The 22,730-nt window shown below is 56.7% G+C and overlaps 1 protein-coding gene across 3 annotated transcripts in view; it reads left to right on the forward strand.

Moving 5' to 3' along the window:
• B4GALNT3 (beta-1,4-N-acetyl-galactosaminyltransferase 3) overlaps positions 1–22,081 on the forward strand; it is an 80,870-nt gene extending 58,789 nt beyond the window's left edge. For 2 of the 3 annotated variants that reach the window (XM_070453199.1, XM_070453200.1), the window contains exons 4-20: positions 5,625–5,720; positions 6,126–6,216; positions 6,569–6,669; positions 7,009–7,076; positions 8,347–8,425; positions 8,540–8,606; positions 10,412–10,555; positions 11,419–11,528; positions 12,181–12,281; positions 12,495–12,556; positions 13,102–13,906; positions 15,768–16,087; positions 16,796–16,949; positions 17,161–17,233; positions 17,591–17,744; positions 18,329–18,455; positions 20,039–22,081. In XM_070453199.1, coding sequence (XP_070309300.1) covers positions 5,625–5,720; positions 6,126–6,216; positions 6,569–6,669; positions 7,009–7,076; positions 8,347–8,425; positions 8,540–8,606; positions 10,412–10,555; positions 11,419–11,528; positions 12,181–12,281; positions 12,495–12,556; positions 13,102–13,906; positions 15,768–16,087; positions 16,796–16,949; positions 17,161–17,233; positions 17,591–17,744; positions 18,329–18,455; positions 20,039–20,147 — 2,661 coding nt within the window. In that variant the 3' untranslated portion in view covers positions 20,148–22,081. The remainder of the gene's footprint in view (positions 1–5,624; positions 5,721–6,125; positions 6,217–6,568; positions 6,670–7,008; positions 7,077–8,346; positions 8,426–8,539; positions 8,607–10,411; positions 10,556–11,418; positions 11,529–12,180; positions 12,282–12,494; positions 12,557–13,101; positions 13,907–15,767; positions 16,088–16,795; positions 16,950–17,160; positions 17,234–17,590; positions 17,745–18,328; positions 18,456–20,038) is intronic. The other variant, XM_020882131.2, reaches the window with a different exon arrangement.
• Positions 22,082–22,730: the final 649 nt, after the last annotated feature.

Raw genomic sequence — 22,730 nt, forward strand, 5'->3', positions numbered from 1 at the left:
ATCTACCATGAAATTGCCTCTGGTTAAATCCTGAGAGTGGATTACATCACTGGCACACCTGTACCAGGTGACATCATTGGGTAATTAGGCCCCACCCCACCTGGAGATAGTATTGTGAAAACTATTGGTCCAGCGATTCGGTCTTCTCTCCTTTGAGGCCAGTTTGGATTATTTTTCTTACTGAACCAATTATTTTGAAAGATTGTAACTACATCATAGACTGCATTTATTAATCATTAATTTTCCCACTTTTCTTGGCCAGTCAAGGAAAGAGACATATATGAATTGCTTGTGTGCAGTGTCCAACTCTTTATGACCCCATGGTCTATAGCCTGCCAGGCTCATCTGTCCATGGGATTTTCTAGGCAAAAATACTGGAGTGGGTTGCCATTTCCTCCTCCAGGGGATCTTCCCAATCCAGTGATTGAATCCCCATCTCTCGCATTGTAGGCAGATTCTTTATCACTGAGCCATCAGGGAAACTCCAGAGATATATCTATATATATCTCAATGAAAACAGTAACAAATAGTAAATAGTAACTAAAATGTGATTAACTTTTAAAAGAAATAGTTGATCTTTTAGTAAGTTTGTTTAGCCTTTTGGTGGTAAATGACTGATTTCCATTGGCTTTTGTATTTTGTTATTAAAAGTGGCTTTTTACAGTGAATTCCCTGGCAGTCCAGTGGTCAGGACTCTATGCTCTCACTGTCAAGGGCCAGGATTCAGTCCCTGGTTGGAGAACTAAGATCCTACAAGCCACGCAAAGCAGTCAAAAAAAAAGAAGAGGAAGAAAAGAAAGTGGCTTATAAAATCCTCATCACAACCCTCATGAATCTTCAGGGAATCACCAATCCAGTCTTTTCATTTCACCAATGAGGGCACTTAGGTCCTGACAATTTAGATGGCTCACATATGCAGTCAGCCAGCTGCGGTGGTACCCTCTCCTCCAGCCCTTCGTGGGGACTTCTATTGCTTCTCCTTACCTGTCTCCTGCATTTGGACCTACAGTTTCAGCAGAAAGTGCTTTATTGAGCATCTGCTAGCTGTTGGCGGCTGTCAGCTTGCACTATTATCACCCCTTTCTGGGCAATGGCTTCCAAAGAGGTTGACCAGTCACTCCCCAAGGTGGCATAGCTCCTGCAAACCTGCCCTGTGGGTGAACAAGGACAGAACATGGGAAGGCTGCCCGTGGTCTCTTCTTTGACGAGCTCCCATCCCCAGCCTTCAGCTGGCAGCTCAGAGTCTCAGAGGCCAGAAGTGGCTCTCGAGTGCAGCAGGCTTAGTCATTGCTCTGCTGTTCGGATGAGGAGTGGTCGGCTGGCAGGCTGGGCTTCGTGAGGTAACTGCCCTCAGAAACCGTCTCTGTCAGCCCAAATTATGAGACTCTGACTAGCAAACCCCACTAATTAACAAACCTCAATGGCAGTGCGTTCACTTACTGTCGGTATTCGGTCCACTGACCGAACACTGTCTGCTACTCTGCTCCCCCTACAAAGCCAACATCGTTACAGGAAAGAAATGTGGTGGATACAGAGTCAGATCAAAGCAAGTTGGAGTCCAAGGGTCATGTCGCGTCGGCTCGGTGACTTGGTGTCTCTCCTGAGGGCTGGGATCCTGACTTCCCTTCTCAGGCTCCACCCCCCCATCTTTTGTCCTCTAACAGTTTTATTGAGATATAGTTCATATACCATATAATTCATAATTTTAAAAATGTGTATTTAATGTCAGTGCTGGGTCTTAGCTGCAGCACTACGGCTTAGTTGCTCCAGCTGCATGTGGGATGTTGGTTTTCCAACCAGGGATTGAACCCAGGTCCCCTGCATTGGAAGGCAAATTCTCAACCTCTGGACCACCAGGGAAGTCCCTATAATTCACCCAATTAATGTGTCCAATTCAATAACGTTTAGTATATCCATAGAGTTGTCATCCATAACTATCAATTTAGTATTAATCGGTTTTCGTTACCACTAAGGGAAACCCCTCACCTGATAGCCTCACTACCCCCAGTCCTCAGCTCCCAGGAAATGCTAGTCTAATCTGTCTCTCTGGATCTGCCGTTCAGATAGACTCTATATGAAGACTCTCGTCATATAGGGAGACTTGTACTATACGTGGCCATTTTGTCTGACTTCTCTCTCTTAGCATTACATTTTCAAGGCCCATCCACGTGGCAGCGTTTGTATCAGAACTTAGTTCCTTTTTCTGGCTGAGTAATCTTCCATTGTGTGGATAGACCTCATTATCTTATCCTCGGAAATAGGTGTTTGGGCAGTTTCTGCTTTCAGCTCTTGGGAGTAATGCTGCTGTAGACATTTGTGTGCAGATCAGACCTGCCTTTTTTCAGGGCCCCGAACCACCACCGTCATACACGTGGTCACCATGGGAGACACAAGTGACATCCCAGTTCAGTTACAGAGCATCTATTCAAATGGGGATAATGTCCCCCACTAGGATTTCACCAGATGGGGCTCTGGTCCCTTCTTCCATCTAGAGCAGTCTCTTATCCTCATAGATAAGAGGTGGGAGCCCCTTGATTCCCAAGGGGAGCTCACTTGAGGGGCAGGTGTGAGCAGGAATCAAGGGGCTGTAGAGACTCTAAACAGGAGTCCGGAGTGCAGGCCTCGTTGTCCTATTGGGTGGAGGTCACATGGTCCTGCCAGGTGTGCTGGTCTTGTAAGCGTGAATCTGGCTAAGCAGCAGCCTGGTCCATGCTCACACCGGTGCTGGGCTGCCCCACCGCCCCCGGGGGGGTGGACCACCTTCACGCCCTCTGCATCTCAGCCTCTGCAGTAACCCTGGCACAGGCGGCTCGTACTTCCGCATATCTCCTCCTCCAGGGACCCCTTTCCATCTTTGCATCAACACTGGTACAAACATCTCTAGTGCTTATAGGATAAATGAAGCCATAAATATGGCTCCAGGTTTAGCTTCTCTGAGCACTTGTTCCCTTGGATAATTAAGATGTGCAAGGAACCCCAAGGAGGGAGCCGTAACTCTGCCTGGAGAAATTGTAGATGCCTAGAGAGAGATTTGAAAAGAGCCTTAAAGGATGAACTGGAATTTGCTGGGTGGGGAAGAAAGGAAAAGGCCTTCCAACCAGGAAACTGTCTGCAAAGGCAAAGAGGAGTGTGTGTGGTTGGAGGGAGAGGGGTGAGGCGAGGCGGGGAAGACAGGTTTTGTCCAGAAGCTTCTGGGAACTGTCAGAAGCGGCAGAGTGGCATGGTCACATCGGTCTCTAGAAACTTTTTTTTCAGTTTTTATTTATTTGGCTGCACCAGGTCTCAGCTGCAGCACGCTGGGTCTTAGATCTTTGCAGCCTGCAGGATCTTTAGTAACAGGATGCAAACTCTTACTTGTGGTGGAGTCTTAGCCACTAGACTGTGAGGCAAGTCCCTGGATCTGTCTTGGATCTGTCTTAAGAAAAACAGTTCTGCAGGCTTTGTGAGGAAATCAGTGATGGGAGACACCTCCACCCTGCTGGGAGGCTCTGTGAGCCCAGTGAGGCCTGGCAGAGGCCCTGTCGTGGTAGAAGGCCGTGGACATTCCTGGGTGAGCACCCACAGGTTGTGTGTGCACCCCTCGATGCCCTCCCATTTCCACAGGGTTCATTGCTGTGTGTCCTTGGGCTGTCGGTTTACCTCTCTGGGCTTTAATAGTGTCAACCCTGAAAGGAAAAGGTTCAACAGGTATTTTCTCCGCTGCTTGTGACTGGACGTTTCAAGTCCGTCTTTGGCCATGGATGTGTTCTTCCCTGGGCCTTAACCCTGCTGGACGGTGAGAAGGGGGCAAAGGGCAGTGCTGACCAGCCTGAGTCCTACATCCCTGCCTGACACGACGTCTCCAAAGCGTAGAGGGACACAAACCAAGGTGGGGTCACCATCAAGGCCTGGGGAGGAAGAAGGTGCTGACTAGTCCCTCGGGGGACCCCCGCCCAGAGCCCAGGAGGGGTGAGGGGTAGCTAGAGGGTGGGCTCAGGACTGAGTCAGGGCTTTACCCCCGGGATGTGGACAGTTCCGTCCACCCGCCTGGGTTTCCCCTGTGGCTCAGGCCACGAGGGGCAGGTGGGTGCAGCCAGCTCCCCCCTCCCTCATCCTTCCCTTGTCCCAGCCCCTGTGGCCTCTGGCCCCCTGGCTGAACAAGGAGACTTCCGGGGGTGTCCCCCCGCCCTTGGTTTTCTGTGGACGCGAGTCTCCAGGGGAGGGGCAAGGAGGGGGCGCGGCTTGGAGGAGACAACTGAGTCTTGTAAACCGGACTCAGGAATTTCCCCAGAAGTGGCACAATGTCCCCATTCTTTCCTTCCAAGCAGCCCCAGGCCGCCCCCAACCTACGAGGCACGCATTCTCTCTCCCACCCACCCCAGCCCCCCACTCACATTCCAGGGAGCGATGGCTGCTCCCCAAGGTCCCCAGGCCACCGAGCCCAGGAAGAGCCAAGTTCTGAGGGGATGGGGTGACAGGCTCTCCAAGTGGGGTTGGGGGACCCCTCCAGCTGCACCTCAGGTCTTGGCAGTCCCATCGGGTTGGGGGGCTGCTCTGCCCAGTCCCTTCTCTCTCCCCCACCACCATCCCTCCCTCCAGAGCTCTTGCTGAAGGCCTTCTATGTGGGAAGGCCTTCCAGTTCTGGCACCCCCTCCTCTGTCTCCCTAAGGCTACTGGGATTTGGTATCTGATACAAGGAAGAGAGGGCCTGTTCGTGTGGCCTGATGGGGTTCACCTCCTGTACTCTAGAGCTGGGGGGCATGGGGAGAGGGGAAGAGTAAGATGGGGTCACCCGAAGCGCTGTGTCCAGATGACTCGGGATAGGTCCCCCCTCCCGCCCCTCCCCTGCTCCATGCCCTTCCACCCACTGGGGTCCTGGCTTCCCGCCCGTCCCCTCTCCCCTCGGGGTCCCTGTGCCCACCAGCCCCCAGCCGAGGAGGGGAGGGGACCTGCTTGCTCCTACTTTCCCTTGGCTGCCCCTGAGCCCCAGGCACCTGGGCGGTGGTCCATGAGAGGCTCTGACTCTCGGGAGAGAGCCAGCCGCAGGACCCTCTGCCAGCTGAGGGGGCAGCTCGAAGACCAGGGAGGTGAGGTTTCACCCAGGCCAGACAGCCACGTGGCTTTCCTCTTTGGAGACTGAAGGCGTGCGTGTGTGCTAAGTCGCTTCAGTCGTGTCTGACTCTTTGCGACCCCATGGACTGTAGCCCTCCAGGCTCCTCTGTCCATTGGATTCTCCAGGCAAGAGTACTGGAGTGGGTTGCCATGCCCTCCTCCATGAGACTGAAGGGAAGGGGGCGCCAAACCGGCTGAAACCCAGCCTGGCGCCTCCCACCTGCCACTCTGTCCTGCCCGTAATTCCCCCTGCCTGGGGGATGCAGACCAGCCCCCTTCCTGTGTGGGAAGAGCCCGGAGTGTGTGTGTGTGTGTGTGTGTGTGTGTGTGTGTGTGTATGCATGCATGTGTGCATCTGCATGTGAACACGTGCAAGGCCAGATAAAGAGACCCAGGCTTCAGGGCCAGGCCACGCAGCCGTGGGGCCGAGGATGCGAAAGGGGCCAACACGGACCGTGACCTGGAACAGTGAGGTGCGCTGGCCTGGGCGGGCCAGGCCTCTGTCTCACACTCGCTCCGCCCCATCCCCACAGTTCCGCGGCCGCGTCAACCTGCACGTGTTTGAGGACTGGTGCGGCAGCTCCATCCAGCAGCTGCGGAGGAACCTCCACTTCCCCCTGTACCCCCACGTGAGTGCCTCCCTCCCCCTCCTGCCCGGCTCCTGGCTCTCACCACTCCTCTCCCCCCGCAACTTCCTCCTTCCTCCTCTTCCCTTGCTTTTTCTGGTTCACTTCCTTTCCTTTATCCCATGGACGCCCTTCGTCTGCCCACACTATCTCCCTTGTTCCCTCCTGAGAGATCCTGTCCATTTCCCTACCTTCCTCATGGCTCAAAATACAGTTTCCCCAGGGGCCACCACATCCAGTTGTGAGGTTGTGCACTGTTCAAGGTCTGGATAAAGTAGCACATGGGAACCTGTACCCGGGTTTCACCTGCCTCACTCCCTCCCTGTCCTTCCGTCAGCCCTGAGCAGACCCGTCGCTTCACTTTCCTCTTCCCTCCCTGGGTAACGATCCCCCAATTTCCTGGCATAGATCCGCACAACCCTAAGGAAGCTGGCCGTGTCTCCCAAGTGGACCAACTACGGCCTCCGCATCTTTGGCTACCTGCACCCCTTCATGGACGGTGAGGCCGCCCCACATCCTGCTGAAGTTCTCAGGGTACCTGGGCATGTCACCTGCCCTGGGCTGGCTGGCTGGACCGTTAGCCCACTTTCAGGGGAGCAGGGTTTGGACATGGTAAGGCCTCATGCATGCCCCTAGGTGGCCACTTCACACACACCTTGATTTGCAGGGTCCAAAACTAGCTTATCCCTCTCATGCCCTATCCATGGAGTCTCCCAGGTGTAGAAACCCCCGCTTTACAAAGCGGGCAGGCTGGCACAAGACCCCACAGAGAATTTAGTCTTTGAGATGTGGGTGTCCGCTAGGGGAAGTTTCGTCCTGCCCTCACCTGGGAAATCACCCCCCATGCCCAGGGGAGATCCAGTTTGCCATCGCTGCTGACGACAACGCAGAATTCTGGCTGAGCCGGGACGACCAGGTCTCCGGCCTGCAGCTGCTGGCCAGCGTGGGCAAGGTAGGGTCCGCTCAGCCCCACAGGCCCTCCCATCCCCCCAGGAGCCAGGTCACCTGCCTCCATCAGGACACTCTTACAGAGGGATGGACGGGATATGGGCAGGAACAGACCTGGAGAAGAATCAGGTCTAGGTCACACCTGTCCTGGTCTTGGTGCCGAGGATTCGTGTAGCTTCTCAGGTTGCATTGGAGGGAACACTTCGAGGAAAGCCGGCTGCTTCTCGGGTGGTCCCGAGTCCCCTCCCATCCCTCAGCATCTCCGCCCCCCCCCCCATCTCCCTCCTTTCTCCTTGTCTCCTCACTCATCACTCCCACCCTGCCTCTCTCCCCACATCTCCAGACTGGAAAAGAGTGGACTGCCCCTGGAGAGTTCGGAAAATTCCGGAGTCAGGTTTCTAAGCCGGTCAGGTGAGTATGGGTCATGGTAAGCAGCAGATCCCCCAACCTCCTTCCCGAATGGAGGCAGGCTAGGAGCTGTCCCCTTGGCGGACCCCTCTGCCACCCACCAACCGTCACAGAGGTCCAGCAAGCCAGGGCCCCCTGCATTTCCGGAGAATGACAGAGACCTTCTGGCCCATCCTTCTTCACTTTACAGATGAAGACCTGAGGCCCAGATAGGGCTGTGACTTAATGAGGGTCACACAGATACTGGGTGGCACTCAGGGCTGGGAAACAGAACGGGTCTCCTTTCTCTCTGCCCGTTTTCTCCATCTCTGGAGAGATCTACAGCTGTGCAGCCCAGAGCTCCGCTGCGTTTTCTATGCTGCACAAAATTCTGGATGGCGGGGACCCCTGGGCAGGCTGGAGGGAAAGCCCGTAGTGGCTGGGGCGGGAACTAGCCCAGCCTCAGAGCGCCACCTGGTGGTATGCGCACGTATGCGCGCGCGCACGCGCACACCCCCACACCCCCAACCCACCCACTCATGAGAACATGTGTGGGCTTGATAGTGCTGGTGCTGGTGTTGATGGTGGTGAAACAGGCCAGCTTGCACAGAGCGCTGTCCGTGCCAGCCCCCATGGTCACCACTGCCCATGCGGCTCAGAAGAGTAACTGAGAACCGGGGCTGAGACACAACTGCCTGGATCCAAACCCCAATGTGGCCACTTATTACCTGGTGACTTTGGGCAAATTACCAAAGATTTCTGTACATAGCATTCATATCTACAATTAGGGGTTAAGTGAGTTCGCATGTATAAAGCACTTAGCATGGGGTCCCCAAGTGGCTCAGTGATGAAGAGTCCTCCTACCAATGCAGAAGACACAGGAGACTCAGGTTCGATCCCTGGGTTGGGAAGATCCTTTGAAGTAGGAAATGGCAACCCGCTCCAGTATTCTTGCCTGGAAAATCCCGTGGACAGAGGAGCCTGGCGGGCTACAGTCCATAGGGTTGCAGAGTTGGACACAATGAAGTGTGCACACACACACGGTGCTTACACATAGGAACAGCTCCCTGAGGGTTAGCACTGTTATTTCACATGACTCCCCGAGTGTTCTGGGAGGTTTGTGCTGTTATTATCCCACCTCATGGGAGGGAAAACTGAGGCTGCCCCGTCAGTAAGTGGTGATGGGGATTCTGACCCAGACATTCAGCGGCAAGTCTGAGGGACCAGGAGCAAGGAGGGAGGGACTGGGCATGTGCGGTGCTGGAAGGCAGCCCTGTACCGTCTCTCCCACCAGCCTGGCAGCTGCCCGCCGCTACTACTTCGAGGTGCTGCACAAGCAGAACGACCAGGGCACCGACCACGTGGAAGTCGCGGTGAGTGCTCGCTGTCCCCTCAGCCCCCAACTGGCCACGCCTCTGCCTGCTCCTTTGAACCGTGTTCCCAATCAGCCACCTCCAACCCTTCACGTCCACCCTCCCCTCTTCCAGTGGCGGCGGAATGACCCCGGGGCCAAGTTCAGCATTATTGACTCTGCTTCCCTGTCCCTCTTCACAAGTGAGTGTCCTACCCAGCCTGGGGATGAGGCCAGGTGGGCCAGCCTGCTGGGCTCTACCCACTGGGGGGCCTGGCATGGGGAGGCCAGAACACGGATGTGAAGGGTGCGGGACGAGGAGCAGAGGCCAAAGGGACGCCATGGTCAGAGCTCCTTAGCCCTCAGGGTCAGTGACCTGGGAGAACCCTCTGCACGCTCTCGGAGTCCTCGCCCCAGAACAATGCCCATCCACCCCAGACAGCATTGTCTGCATGATTCCAAGGGGCTCCAGAGACTGTGAGGCTCAGTCCAGGTGAAAACACCTCGGAGGGAGCCAAGCCCCTACTATGCAGATGGGCCGTCATGGTTCTTGCACAGCTGTGGCCAGGGGAGAGAAAGCATGCTGACGCGCGTTCCGACTGCAGCCCGTGGACTCTCTGATGACACTCGACACGGCTTGTGATTTCCCATCTGGAGGCCCCGCAGAGCAGTCTCCACCAGCGGGTGTAACCGGCGTGGGCCCAGGTGTAGGAGGAGCGGGTGCGCCAGAAGCCCTAGCAAGAAGGGAAGGCGGGTCTGGAGGAGCCTGGGAGATAGCAGGCAGTGTGTGTATGGCAGTCAGGAAGGAGTAAGAAATGGCACATTTGGCTCACAGAAGAGGGTGGTCGTGGGGAAGAGATAAGGTGGGTGGGGGAGGCTGCCAGCGACCAAGCAAGAGGCCACAGGGTCAAGGCAGAAGGGCCAGAAGAAGGGAGAGTTGGAATCAGTGTGAACCAAGAATAAAGAAGCCCACAGCAAATTCAGGTAGGAAACCTATAAATGGGCCAGAGGTTCCCAGCCTGCAGCATAGAAGGAGACCTCTCTGTGGGCCAAGGCAATTGAACCCTCAGACAGAGAGCAAACACCTCTGGAGGCCAGAGGGAGGTGCTGAGCTGGGAGTCTCAGGGTGCCCTGCTCACCTGGGCATGGGCTTATCCTAAGCCTGCTGGGGAGCCTGAGGCAGACACCCTGCATTCACACTCAGCTTTGCCAGCCTGTCAGCTGGGTGATCTCAGGCACAAGACTTCGCTTCCACTTGCGCGAGTCCCTTGTCTGTCAGGTAGGACTCATGATGTATTTAAGCCAAAGTGATGACGAGGATTAAAGGGGTTGATATTTGCAAGACATTTTTTTGTCTTACAAATATTTTAAGAACAGTGTCTGGCTTATTATGTAGTAAGTGCTCTTCACGTATTTGTTGAACTGAACATACTTCTAAGGACAGATTTCTAGCAGGTGGCAGTAAAACATTTTGAGCAAGAGGTGGCTTTTTCCAGTTCACACAGAACTGTGGTGTATGCCAGCCATGGGGCTGGTGGAGGGGGTCCAGGGGAGATAAACAGCTGAAACCACAAGTTGTGGGGGCACGACTCAGGCGGGCAGGGATTGGGCACATCCTATACAGTATTGGGCCTCCCTGATGTCTCAGCAGGTAAAGAATACGCCTGCAATGCAGGAAACACAGGAGATACAGGTTCGATCCCTGGGTTGGGAAGATTCCCTGGTGGAGGAAATTGTAACCCACTCCAGTAGTCTTGCCTGGAGAATCCCATAGACAGAGGAGCCTGGAGGGCTACAGTCCAAAGGATTGCAGCGTCAGACACAACTGAACAACTAAACAGACACACACACACATACACACACACACATACGGTACCAGGTTGTGGGGCAGCTGGTACCAGAGCCTTGACCTGGCCCCTTCCTGGCCCCTCGAGAAGGCAGAGGCCTGGCTTCTGGTCTGGCTTCTCCGGGAGTCAGAGCTGTCCTGCTCTTTCCTCCCTGGGCCCAGATGAGACCCTCCTGAGGATGGACGAGGTTGACCATATCCCGCATACAGCAGCCAGCCACGTGGGCTCCCCAGACCCGCTTCCCACTGACGAACAACCACCCGCCGACATGCTGCGGCCCGACCCTCGGGACACTCTCTATAGAGGTAAGACCTTGCCACGCACTTGACCTCCGGCCTGGGGATGTATTGCCAGGCCCATGGTGTCAGGGAGGAGACTCGGGAGGCTTCTGTCCTGCACAGTGTCCCCAAACCAGAGCCTCTTTGCTTTCACGTGTGTGAAATAGAACACATCTACAGAACAGTGCAGAAATACAGACGGACCGCTTCACAGTCATACCGATCATTATGGAGCAAACATGACAGGACAAGATGTAGAGCCTGAATCCAGACATGCCTCTGCAATATCAAGTATCAGTTTCTTACTGGATTCTAGCTCTTGTCCGGTGAGAGAAGTATGTCCCCACTAAGGCGTTGGCATCTTAAACTGTTGGGGGCATTTACATCTTAAAAGTTGACGTGGGCTTCCCTGAGGGTCCCGTGGCTAAGACTCCTCGTGCCCAATGCAGGGGGCCTGGGTTTCATCCCTGGTCAGGGAACTAGATCCCACATGCCACGGCTAAAGAGTTCACACGCTGCAGCTAAGACCCAGAGCAGCCAAATAAATACTTTAAAATAACAATTACACCCCCCCCCCCCCACCATGACAAGTGGAAGGAAATTCGGTTACTGACGCTGCACTCAGGTGAGACTTTGTGGCCTCTTGGAAGTTTTGAGAACTGTTTTGAGATTGGCCATAAACAGCGATCCCAGCATTCTACTGTTCCTTGAGCCAGGGACTGTGTCCAAGCTCCAAGGTGCCCCGTGAATGCCACCCCCACCCTTGAGGGGGGCCAGCTTGGTTTAGCAGCCTCAACCATCGGATGTGGGCTCTCTCACAAGCAAACACAGACACGTGCAGGCTCCAGGCTGCAGCCCGCAGCCCTCAGCCACCTCCTTCCACCCCCCAGTGCCTCTGATCCCCAAGGCTCAGCTCCGACACGTCTTGCCCGACTGCCCCTACAAGCCCAGCTACCTGGTGGACGGGCTCCCTCTGCAGCGCTACCAGGGACTCCGGTTTGTAAGTCTCGCCTGGGCGACGGGCTGGAATGGGAGGGGCTGGCTGAGGCTGACCTCCTCCTCCCCACACCACACCGCTGGTATTCCGCGGGTGCCCAGCCTGGACAGGCAGCCCTGCGGAGCCCGGCGCTGTGCAATGTGTGGCCCGGCCGAGACCTCCTACCCTCTGCCTGAGAGCAGTGGCATTTATTAAACTATAGACGAGGCACTAGGGGGTGAACTGTGGAGGGGCTTGGCTTTAGAGAACCCAGAGCCCGTGTGGAGGCCGAGAGGCGGGGTGATTCTGGGCTCCTGGGCCCAGAGATGACGGCGGGGGAGACTGGAGGCAGGACAGAGGGCCGGGGGCAGCTGTGGGGCAGGGTTGAGAGGGTTTTGGTGGCCGTGTTAGAGCTGTGTTTGAAGGGGCGCAAAAAGCAGTGTAGGGAGTAGCAGGGGTTGGTCCCGGGGTGCAGGAGGCGGCGGGAAAGGCCGCAGGAGGAGAGGTGGGTGGTCTCGGCTGAAGCTGGATGAGCTGTGGCAGAAAACGGGAAGTGGGCACTGGGGAGCCCGGCTCGGTGCACGTGCCACCCAGGCCCCAGGAGGGGGTGTGAAGAGTGGCCGGAATCCAGAGGCTTGGTCTACAGCAGCCCCGTGCCTTCCTGCTCCCCCGCCAGATTCACCTATCTTTTGTTTACCCCAATGACTACACCCGCCTGAGCCACATGGAGACCCAGAATAAGTGCTTCTACCAGGAAAACGCCTACTACCAAGACAGGTGAGGCGCTGAGTGGGGGGAGCCAGGAGAGCTCCCTGGACCAAGGGGGCTGCGAGGGCGCTCCACCGAGGGCCTTGGCTTTTTCTGGGTGCTTCACACACACGCGCGCGTGCCCACACCCATATATGCACACATGTGCACACACACTCACACCCCTCTCCCCTGTACCCCCCGCCAGCTGTGACCTCAGAGCTCCCCTCCTCCCCACTGCAGGCTCAGCTTTCAAGACTACATCAAGATTGACCAGCCTCAGAAGCAAGGCCCAGAGCAGCCAGGTACAGAGTGATGGCCAAGCCTCTGGGCCAGATTGGAGGGTGACAGTCCAGACTGGGCCAGAACCGCCCCCAGGAGCTTAGAGTGCAAACCCTGCAGCCCCTTCCCCCAGGCCTAAGAAATGGGGAGCAGCCCTTCGCCCCCTTAATTTCCAAGACACAAGTAGGGACATTTCAAAAGTGGGGTGGTCCAGAGGAGGAGATTCAGAGCCCTGGCGGAAGTGCCCTGAAGGCCCGAGGGCCTTGCCTGCCCTGCACTTAGGAAACTGCCCTACAGAAACACTGTCCTCCCATGGCCTCTCACCTTGCAGGGTTGGGGCCTGACCCCGGCCATTCGCTGGGCCCCTGCTAGCACTTTCTGTCCCTCATGTCACCACCCTTGACAACAACCCTTTATGCTGATGGAGACGCTGGGTTAGTTGAGGCTGAGTAATTCACCCTGGGTCTTGCCGGGGACCCCTGCCCATCTCACCTACCTGGTCCTCAGCTGTCTTCTGGATCTTGTTGGGGAGAGGTTGAAAAGCCCATGTGAGGGATGGTTTTAACAGCAGGTTTCGAGGACGGCCTTCTAGAAGAATCCCAGTATGGAGAAGTGGCAGAGGACACCCCTACCCCTGATGGCCAGAATGCCAGGATGCCAGCGGGGAAGTCAGACCCCCCCACAGCTCCCCGGCAGGATACCCCTGACCACCACCTCCGAAACCTGCGGAGACTCCTGGCTCGGGCCCTGGAGGGCCTGGCAGCACCCCCTCCCTGGCAGAACTCCACAGCCTCCCTCCCCATGAGGCCCAGTGCCGCCCCTGCCCAGCCAGCAGATAAGAAGGCGAGGAAGCCCAGCCTTGAGCCCCACCAGGCTCCGAAGCATCCTGACAAGTGGCCTCTGGGTCCCCAGGCCGGGCGCTCGCCTCCAGCGAAGAGGCCCAGGCCCCCCGGTGCCAGTCCTGGGAAGATGCTAGGGCGGTCCCAGTGGCTGAACCAGGTCGAGTCGTACATCGCAGAGCAGAGAAGGGGTGATAGGATGGAGCCTCCGGACCCCAGGAGGGACTGGCCTGAAGAGCAGGACGTGGTGGTGGCAGTAGCCGGCCAAGAAGGACAAACAGACGGCGAGGCTGAGGGGGAGGACGAGGGGGAGGACGAGGAGGATGTGAGCGAGGTGTTGGAGTACCTGTCCATGTTCGACCCGGTGGTGAACTGGGAACAGACCTTCAGTGCCCACGACCTGGATTTCCAAGCACTGCGGACAGACTGGATCGACCTGAGCTGTAACACGTCGGGCAACCTGCTGCTTCCAGAGCAGGAGGCGCTCGAGGTCACGCGGGTCTTCCTGAAGAAGCTCAACCAGAGGAGCCGGGGGTAAGGTAAAGGGCTCTCTGGGGCCGGGCGGGGAGGGGCACCTGGGAGGATGCGTGCCTTTGGGTCTTGGTCCCACCGTCGGGCAAGGTCTGAAACCCTCAGGGCCTGGCCCTGGGCACGGGCTGAGCTCTGGGAAGGCGCTCGTGCAAGGAACCGGTAAAGAGGTGGAACTAGCAAAACTGGTGCTAAAAAGACACCCTGAGACCCCAGATGTGGGCTGGAAGGGCGGCGGCAGAAGGCACGATTTGGTTTTTTTCATTCATTCATTCATTCAACCCACTGATATTTTTCTACTTCACATAAAAGGCATATATCATTTTAGGAGTGTACAGTTGAGTGGTTTTTAAGTATATTTAGAAATGTTGTGCAGCCACCACCCCTATCTGATTCCATAATGTTTTCATCACTTTTAAAAGAAATCTGGTTAGCGGTTTACCTCCTTCCTCCCAGGCTCTGGCAAGCACTACTCTGCTTGATCTCTGTAGATTTGCCAATGCCAGACGTTTCACATGTGTCTGGCTTCTTTCACTTAGCAAGTGCTTCCAAGGCTCATGCACATTGTAGGATGTATCAGTGCTTCATTTCTTTGTACAGCTGTGTAATATTCCACTGTCTGGGTAGACTACATGTTGTCTGTTTATTCATCAGCTGATGGACATTTGAGTTGTTTCCACTTTTTGCTCTTATGAATGATACTGCTATGAACATTCATGTACAGGGTATTTGCGTGACCCTGTTTTCAGTTCTCCTGGGTAAATTCCTTGGGATTGAATGGCTGGGTCATAGAGTAACTCTAGGTTTAACATTTTGAGGAACTACCAACTCTTTTGCAAATCATCTGTACCATTTTACATTCTATCAGTGGTCTATAGAGGCTCCAGTTTCTCCATACTCTCATCAATTCTAATTTTCCTTTTTTAAAAAAATAGCCACGCTAGTGGATGTGAAGTGGTATTGCACTGTGGTTTTGATTTGCATTTCCCTAGTGAAACTCCAATACTTTGGCCGCCTGATGCGAAGAGTTGACTCATTGGAAAAGACCCTGATGCTGGGAGGGATTGGGGGCAGGAGGAGAAGGGGATGACAGAGGATGAGATGGCTGGATGGCATTACCAACTTGATGGGCATGAGTTTGAGTAAACTCCAGGAGTTGGTGATGGACATGGAGGCCTGGCGTGCTGCGATTCATGGGGTCGCAAAGAGTCAGACACGACTGAGCAACTGAACTGAACTGAACTGAGTGATTAGTGATGTTGGGTCAACCAGTCAGCATTTCCAATCGTCTGTTGTGTCTTTTCTTTTAAAATTATTCTTTTATTAGCCATATATATTTTAAAAAATTTATTTATTTATTTGTTTTTTAGCTGTTCTGCGTCTTCGTTGCTGCACGCAGGCTTTCTCTAGTTGCAATGAGCAGGGGCTGCTCTCTAGCAGTGGCACACAGGTTCAAGAGTTGTGGTGCATGAGCTTAGTTGCTCTGCGGTATGTGAGATTTTCCAGGATCGAACCTGTGTCCCCCACATGGGCAGGCGGATTCTTAACCACTGGACCACCAGGGAAGTCCCCCTTGTGTCTTTTGCACTATTGACTGAACAGAGCTGCATAGTAATGAGGGTCAGTTTCTGAAGGAATCTCTTCACTATGACTCACGGCTCCACCTCCTGTGCTGAATACTTAGGGTCTTAGAGCTCTAAGAGACTAGCTCGTCTATCTCTATGGATCCTTTTTTTAAAGATGATGGCAGTGCTCACTGGGGCGGGTAAGCATCGTGTGTGTGTTAACCAGCCGTGAAGCTGGGCAAAGCCCGGGGTCTCCTGACACACGGGGTGGAGTGACAGAAGCCCCCCACCCTTCCTTCCAGGAGGTACCAGCTTCAGCGCATTGTGAATGTGGAGAAGCGGCAGGACCACCTCCGCGGGGGCCGCTACCTCCTGGAGCTCGAGCTGCTGGAGCAAGGCCAGCGCCTGGTGCGGCTCTCCGAGTTCGTGTCCACGCGCGGCTGGCAGGGCGCCGATGCCGCAGGCGGGAAGGAGGCTGAGGCCCGGAACCTGCAGGGCCTGGTGTGGAGCCCACATGACTTCCAAGGGCACGTTCCGGGTGCCCGGGCCCCGGAGCCCAAGCTGTGCTGGCCCCAAGGCTTCTCCTGGAACCACCGCGCCGTGGTCCACTTCATTGTGCCGGGTGAGCCTCCCACTGCCTGGGCGCCTTCGACCGAGCAAAGGCCTTGTGAGATTGCGAGCACCTGGTCTCTGCTCCCCGACGTGATCTCATGGAACCTGGGGGAAAGGCCACTTTGGGAAACTGGGGCTCACGGGAGAAAAGTAACCGGTCTCAGGTGACTTGGGCCATCAGGGCGGGAGCTGAGAAGGACGGCTGACCGGCAGCTCTTCCCGTGGAACCTGCATGCAGGGTTGGGTGTGAACAATGGGCCGGGGCTGCTGGCCTGGAACAGTGAGACAGGGAGGGGCTTGGGGAGCGGGCTGGCTGGTTTTCACAAGGAGAGAGGGAGAGGGGAGCCGGTCACAGGAGTAGAATGGGTTGGAGGGGGTCAGACAGGAAGTGCAGGTTGATTGTGGGATGGACAGCTGGTGGGTTGGACTGTCAGGGCCCAGGAGGGTTACTATGAGAGCAGATGACAAGCCCCAGCTCCAGGCCTTCTGCAGGGCCCCGCCAGGGAGGCTGTGCAGGGAGGGGGTGGAGAGGCCCCTGTACCAGGAGCTCTCCTCCTGCCCTCCGACCCCCATTGCCCTGCTGACCTTTCTCATAGCTGCATTGCCCTAAGCAAAGGTCCAGTGGGACTCCTGAGCACGCAGGACCAGGAGTGGAGGGCACTCCTTTGCATTACTCTGCTTCTTTCTCTCCACCCGCCCTGCCTGCCCCTCTGGGCAGTGAAGAACCAGGCGCGCTGGGTACAGCAATTCATCAGAGACATGGAGACCCTGTCCCGGGTCACCAGTGACCCACACTTCAATATCATCATCACCGACTATAGCAGTGAGGACATGGATGTCGAGATGGCCCTGAAACAGTCCAAGCTGCGGAGGTGAGAGTGTTCCCAGTGGGGTGCAGCCTGAGGAACCTCTTCCTGAAGTCCCATCAGTGCCCTGATTCCCAGTCTAGCTTTTCCCAGAGGATTCACCCACCCAGAGTCCCATCCCAGGAGCCTGCATCACCTCTATGCTGCCCGCCAGCTTCCTCCTGGGACCGTCACAGCTGGGTCTTGAGGCTCAACCTCTCTTTTGCTCTCCCTGCAGCTACCAGTACATGAAGCTAAGTGGGAATTTTGAACGCTCAGCTGGACTCCAGGCTGGTGTGGACCTGGTGAAGGTAAGCGGCCTGAGAGGGGCCCGGGAGACAATGAAGGCTGGTGAAGAGATCCTCAGATGGCCAGCTCCTTGGGGAGAAAGGCACAAGACACATGGTCCTCTCTGCTACTCTGCAGGGCCAGGGCCAGGGTGGGAGCATTTGTCCAGAGTCCCCAGCATCCACGAAGACAGTCAGAGTTCCCTCTCTGATCACGAGAACTGTGCCCCAATGCCCAGGGCTGTGGAAATCCATCCAGCACTTTATTTCATGCAAGCTTGTCAGTCACTGAAATGGGAGAGAGCCTGAGGATGGCCCTAGAGTGTGCTGAGCTCCTCACCCTGGTCTAGGGGGACTGCTGATGTCCCCATCTGTCCTTAGGACCCGCACAGCATCATCTTCCTTTGCGACCTCCACATCCACTTCCCAGCTGGCATTATCGACACCATCCGGAAGCACTGCGTGGAAGGCAAGATGGCCTTCGCCCCCATGGTCATGAGGCTGCACTGCGGGGCCACCCCCCAGTGGCCCGAGGGTGAGCCTGCCCTGGGCTTGGGAGGGTACGAAAGACCTCTGTGCCTTGGTGCTTAACCCAGAGCTGGAGACAGTCCTGGGCACCCACTCTCCATCCCTTCCCTTTCCCTGTCTCCGCTCACCTGGCTGCCCTGCTCACCTGGGCAGACCACGAAGTGCCCCAGGGTTGAGCGGAGGGCAGCGGCAGCAGCAAGGCTGAACACTTCCTGCCACATCTTCCCCTTCATTTGTTCATCAGACATTTACCAAGCACTTTCTATGTGCCAGAATGTGTGCCTGTGGATGATGCAGGGATGGGAGGTTTCCTGCCTGGAGAGGGAGCCAGGCATGGCTGCACCCTTGGGGGCTGCTGTTGTCAGAGCCTCCTGGGGCCTGTCACCAGCGCTTGGTCCCTCCCTGGGGAACTGCTGCCTTCCCTGGACCTGGAAACTTAGCTCAGAGGGCTTTCCCTACAAACAGAAAAAGGGCTCATTCCGATGAGAATCTTCTGCCTCCCAGAAGATACTCTAGGGGTGAGGACCCCGGAGCCTCCTCGGTCCACCTCCTGGCCCCGGTTCAGTTCCCCCGGGGCTTGTCTGTCTGCAGGCTACTGGGAGGTGAACGGATTCGGGCTGCTAGGCATCTACAAGTCAGACCTGGACAGGATCGGCGGCATGAACACCAAGGAGTTCCGAGACCGCTGGGGCGGAGAGGACTGGGAGCTGCTGGACAGGTGACTGGGGAGGGTCCTGGGGCAGGGGCGGGGCTAGAGCCCCCCAGGTTCAGCCTCCTTGGCCCCACTGGACTGGATTCCTTTCCTTGCTGAGTCTGAGCTATTGGAGGGAATCCTGCCTCTGCCTGTGTGGCAGGGCGGGCGTGGAGGGTGCTTGGCAGACTGTTAGGGAAGGGCACAGACTCTGAGCTCTGAGGGTGTGAATGGTAATGTTGTCCCCTGGGTACCTCCCTGCCCACCTGGGAGAACATGGCTGGGGAGGAGGCCGGGGTTTTGGGGGGTTGATGAGAGAGTCCGCACAGGGTCACCATAACAGCCAGTGTGGACCATTAAAAGCATCGAGTATCCAGGAGGCTCTGGGTCCCTAGAACCCCGAGAGAAGGGAGTTTTGGGGAAGAGGACAGGCTAGCAGGACACAGGGAGAGGGCATTTCAGAGTGTGTGGGTGGTGAGGAACTGGAGGCTTAGTTTGAGATTCCTCCTCAAAATTTCTCAAGAAATTTGCTGCCAAGGGGAGGAGGGGGAAAGTGGATGACACCTGGAGATCTGAGCTTTAGGAGTGAGGGTGAAGGAGAGAGACGAGGAGAATCCAAGAGAGAAAGGATGTCATTGCTGATGCCGCATCCAGAGGAGGTAGATGGGGCAAGGTCAAGGGCTCCAGGGGGAGGGGACCCTGCTGAGGAAGAGACACTCTTCTCCCTGGGAGACTGGGCACCTCCTCACCGCCTAGTCACTGGGCACCTGCCTGGGCAGGCGATGGACATCCTCCACCCCCTTCTTAGTGGACACCCTCCATTCCCCAGACCCCGGGAGGGACGTGTGGTCATCTCTGGTTCCCAGATGAGAAAACTGAGCCTCCAGGAGAAGTTAACGACTTGCCCCAAATCTCTCAGCTCTGACTGTCTTGAAAACCTGATCTGAAAACTTGAAAATTGGATCTGTTTGATTTCCCCCCTAGAGGGCAGGCAGGCAGGCAGGAAGGTGACAATACTAAGAGAATTTAAGGTGCAAACGAGGGTGGGTGAGGGAGCTTGTGTTAGATAATACAGCTCCCATAAAGCTCCACGGTCAGACCCCAAAGCGGTCAGACCCCAAAGCGGAGAGAAGCCTGGTGTTACCTCCACCTCTGGGGGAAGGCAGACCTCCACAGTTCTGCCTCCTCTGAGGCCCAGAGAGTGAGAAACTGCTCCAAATTCCTGTTACTTCCACCTGCTGGGAACACAGGCCTCCCAACAGACTATGTGACTATGTGGGTGGAAAGGGGGAGGTGGGGGAGCTGGGACAAGGTCTGCTTCCGGACTCCCTCTCCCTCCATCAGACAGAGTGGAGGGACCCCTGCTGGCTGATCTCCAGGTGTGCTGAGCACTTGGGTCCTTCACTGATCCTTACCGCATCCACCACTGTATCCATTTACCCTTTCTAGGGAGAGAGGCTCTGAGACACGGCCCAGGCTGTTTGGCTCTCTTTGTCCCACCCCTGCCTCATGGGAAGCAGCCAGGGCCTGGTGGGGCCATGGAAGGGGGCTGGCCCTCCCCCCACTTCCCTCGGTGCTTCTGTGGCTCATCCCACCCCCCTCCCACCCAGGATCCTCCAAGCCGGCCTGGAAGTGGAGCGTCTCTCCCTCCGAAATTTCTTCCATCACTTCCATTCCAAGCGGGGCATGTGGAACCGCCGCCAGATGAAGACGCCATAACCCCGGCAGGGGTGGGGCGCCCACTGGACTGATGGCTTCCAGCACCTGGACCGCGGTGGCCTGGCCAGTGCCCACTCGCTGCCGGAGTGGGAAGGGAGGGGAGCAAGGGCCGTGGTGGGCCCGAGCAGCCTCCGAGTACCCCCTGCCCTGGCGGCCGTCCTCCGCCTCTGGGCCTCCAGGGCCAGGAGACGAGACAGAGGCGGCAGAGTTCTCAGGAAGGGCAGCGGGACCAGGTTGAGGGAGGCGAGCCCAACCTGGGCAGACCGCACTGACCAGGAGGCGCCTTCCAGGGCCCACCCGGGGCTCCTCGGGGGGGCAGTGACCATGGACTGGAAGCTCTTCTATTGGGCGAATTTTATTGGGGTTTTACTTTTTTTTTTAATAGAAAACCAAAACCACACATGTCCAGACCCAGCATAGACTGTGAGGGGGGTGGAGTTGTGCATTTAGGAAGGGCACCCCGCCTCCCCCTGCATACCTCAGACTCACAGGTGCGTCCCTGGGCCCTGGGGAGCTGGCCCCACGTGGAGCTGTTCCCAGCTCCCCTGCAGGTCCGTGCCTCCGGGACACACACACCCTCCTAGGTAGCCAACCGACAGCTGGCCACGGATCAGGGCATTAACCTCACCCTCCAGCCGCACTGGCTCCAGGCTGGCTGGAAGCACAGAGGGGACCAACTCCTCCCAGTGCCTCAGGGGTTGGGGGCCAGGGAACCAACAGGGGGTGGTGGGCTCCTGGCTCCCCCGTGCAGGGCGGACATGCATCACAGGTGAGGGAGGGGGGCGGGATGGCAGGGGCGAGAAGCCCCCTTCTGTCCCAGCCACCTGTGAGCTGGGCCTTGGGGACCACATGAAGCAGAGCGGGGAGAGGATGAGGGGAGGTGTGAGGTCCGGGGGGAGGGATGAGAAGGGAAGCGGGAAGCCTGAGTCCTCCCGGCTCAGCCCCTCCTGCCGCCCACAGGGAGGAAGAGGAGAAAGACCCTCTGAGCTGGGGAGCGGGCCCCGGGGGGGAAGGTCTGGGGAGGTCAGGCAAGGGTGTCGTTCTGTCCACAGAGCCGGAGCAGGACTGAAAAGTGAAGCCGTTTCAGGGAGCACAGCCCTCGGCCTCTGTGGCCTGGGGCGCCTTTTCTGTCACTTAGATCTCATCGCACATTTCTCTTGCACTAATGATCCCAGGCGCCTCTAGGCTGGGGATGTTTCTACTGCTGCTGCCTTCTGCGCTGCTCTGACTCACCACCAGTGTGCTGGACGTGGCCTCGCAAAGCCCAGCATCTGTGAGGAAGGGCCCGGAGTGGGTGCGGCGGGGCCCGGGAGGCCAGCCCGCTGGGCAGCCCAGGCTCGGTGTCGTGAAGGAGTCCAGGTCTCGGTGTGTGGAACTGCAAGTCCGCCCGGTGGGCCCCACGCTCACCCAGAGCATGAACTTGGCCTCCGGGAGAATGGAGCCCCGCGGGAACCTTCTGGATGTTGACGAGAACCCCTGCCTCCCTCCTAAGAAATCAGGAAGGACATGGATTTTTTGGTTAATAGATTGTGGCTTGTGGATGCTCCATCTGCCCTCAGGCTATGGCCTTTTATGGCCCTGGCTCACACGCCGTGCCTTCGGGGAAGGGCTGTAGGGAGTGGGTGAGAGCTGCGGCTGCCTGGGCGGCCAGGTTTCTTTCTGGGGCTACTTTTATCCCTGGCGTTGCCCAGCAAGGCCTGAGTCCACCCAGATGGCCCTCCTGCTTCACTCCTCCTGAGGACAGGTGTCTGCCCAGCCTCCCCTCCCCGGCCTGCCACCCCCTCTGCCCCAGCCAGTGCCTTGCATTCTGTGTTTGTTACCTCCACACCATCTGCCTTAATGGAGGGGGCCTGGCATGGCCCCTACTCGGTAGGGAAATGTGTAGGGTGCGGGGAGGGAAAGCGTTAAATACAGCATCTTCTCAGAAAACAAAATGCCGTCGTGTCTTCCTGTTGCCCATCGGGGTGGGAGAGGCTGGGCAGAGGGCCCAGGCTCATGTGGCCATCCCTAAGTTCTGAGGCCTCTGGTGGACATGCCAAGGGTGCTCCATATTACCCTTCATCACTTGTATGTCTGTGTGTTGGAGGGGGCAGCCTTCCCTGCACTGTGGTTTACTCAGGAACGGGACCACGATGTTCCTGTCTGAGGAGCATTTTTTGTGCAATAGATTCATGCGGGTTGGAGCTTTCAGTTGAGAAACGTTGGTGGACACAGGAAGGTTGGATGAGGAGCTGAGGTGTGGCTTATTCTAAGAGAGCAGACAATCGAAAAGCATCCGTGTTTGAGCTGGGCGTGCCCTGTTGATGCATTACAGTACAAAGGTACCATCCTGGTTCTATCTGATCTAGGCAGAGATTGAAATTAGTTTGTATTCCTTAAGCACATGCCCAAGAGAGGGTGCTGCTGTGAAAGCTGGGTTGGCCAATTTGTTAGTCACTCAGTTGTGTCCAACCCTTTGTGGCCCCATGGACTGTAGCCTGCCAGGCTCCTCTGTCCATGGGATTCTCCCGCCAAGAATACTGGAGTGGGTTGCCATGCCCTTCTCCAGGGGATCTTCCTGACCTAGGGATAGAACCCTGGTCC

Source organism: Odocoileus virginianus, chromosome 23 (assembly GCF_023699985.2).
Source record: "Odocoileus virginianus isolate 20LAN1187 ecotype Illinois chromosome 23, Ovbor_1.2, whole genome shotgun sequence".
NCBI classification, from domain to species: domain Eukaryota; kingdom Metazoa; phylum Chordata; class Mammalia; order Artiodactyla; family Cervidae; genus Odocoileus; species Odocoileus virginianus.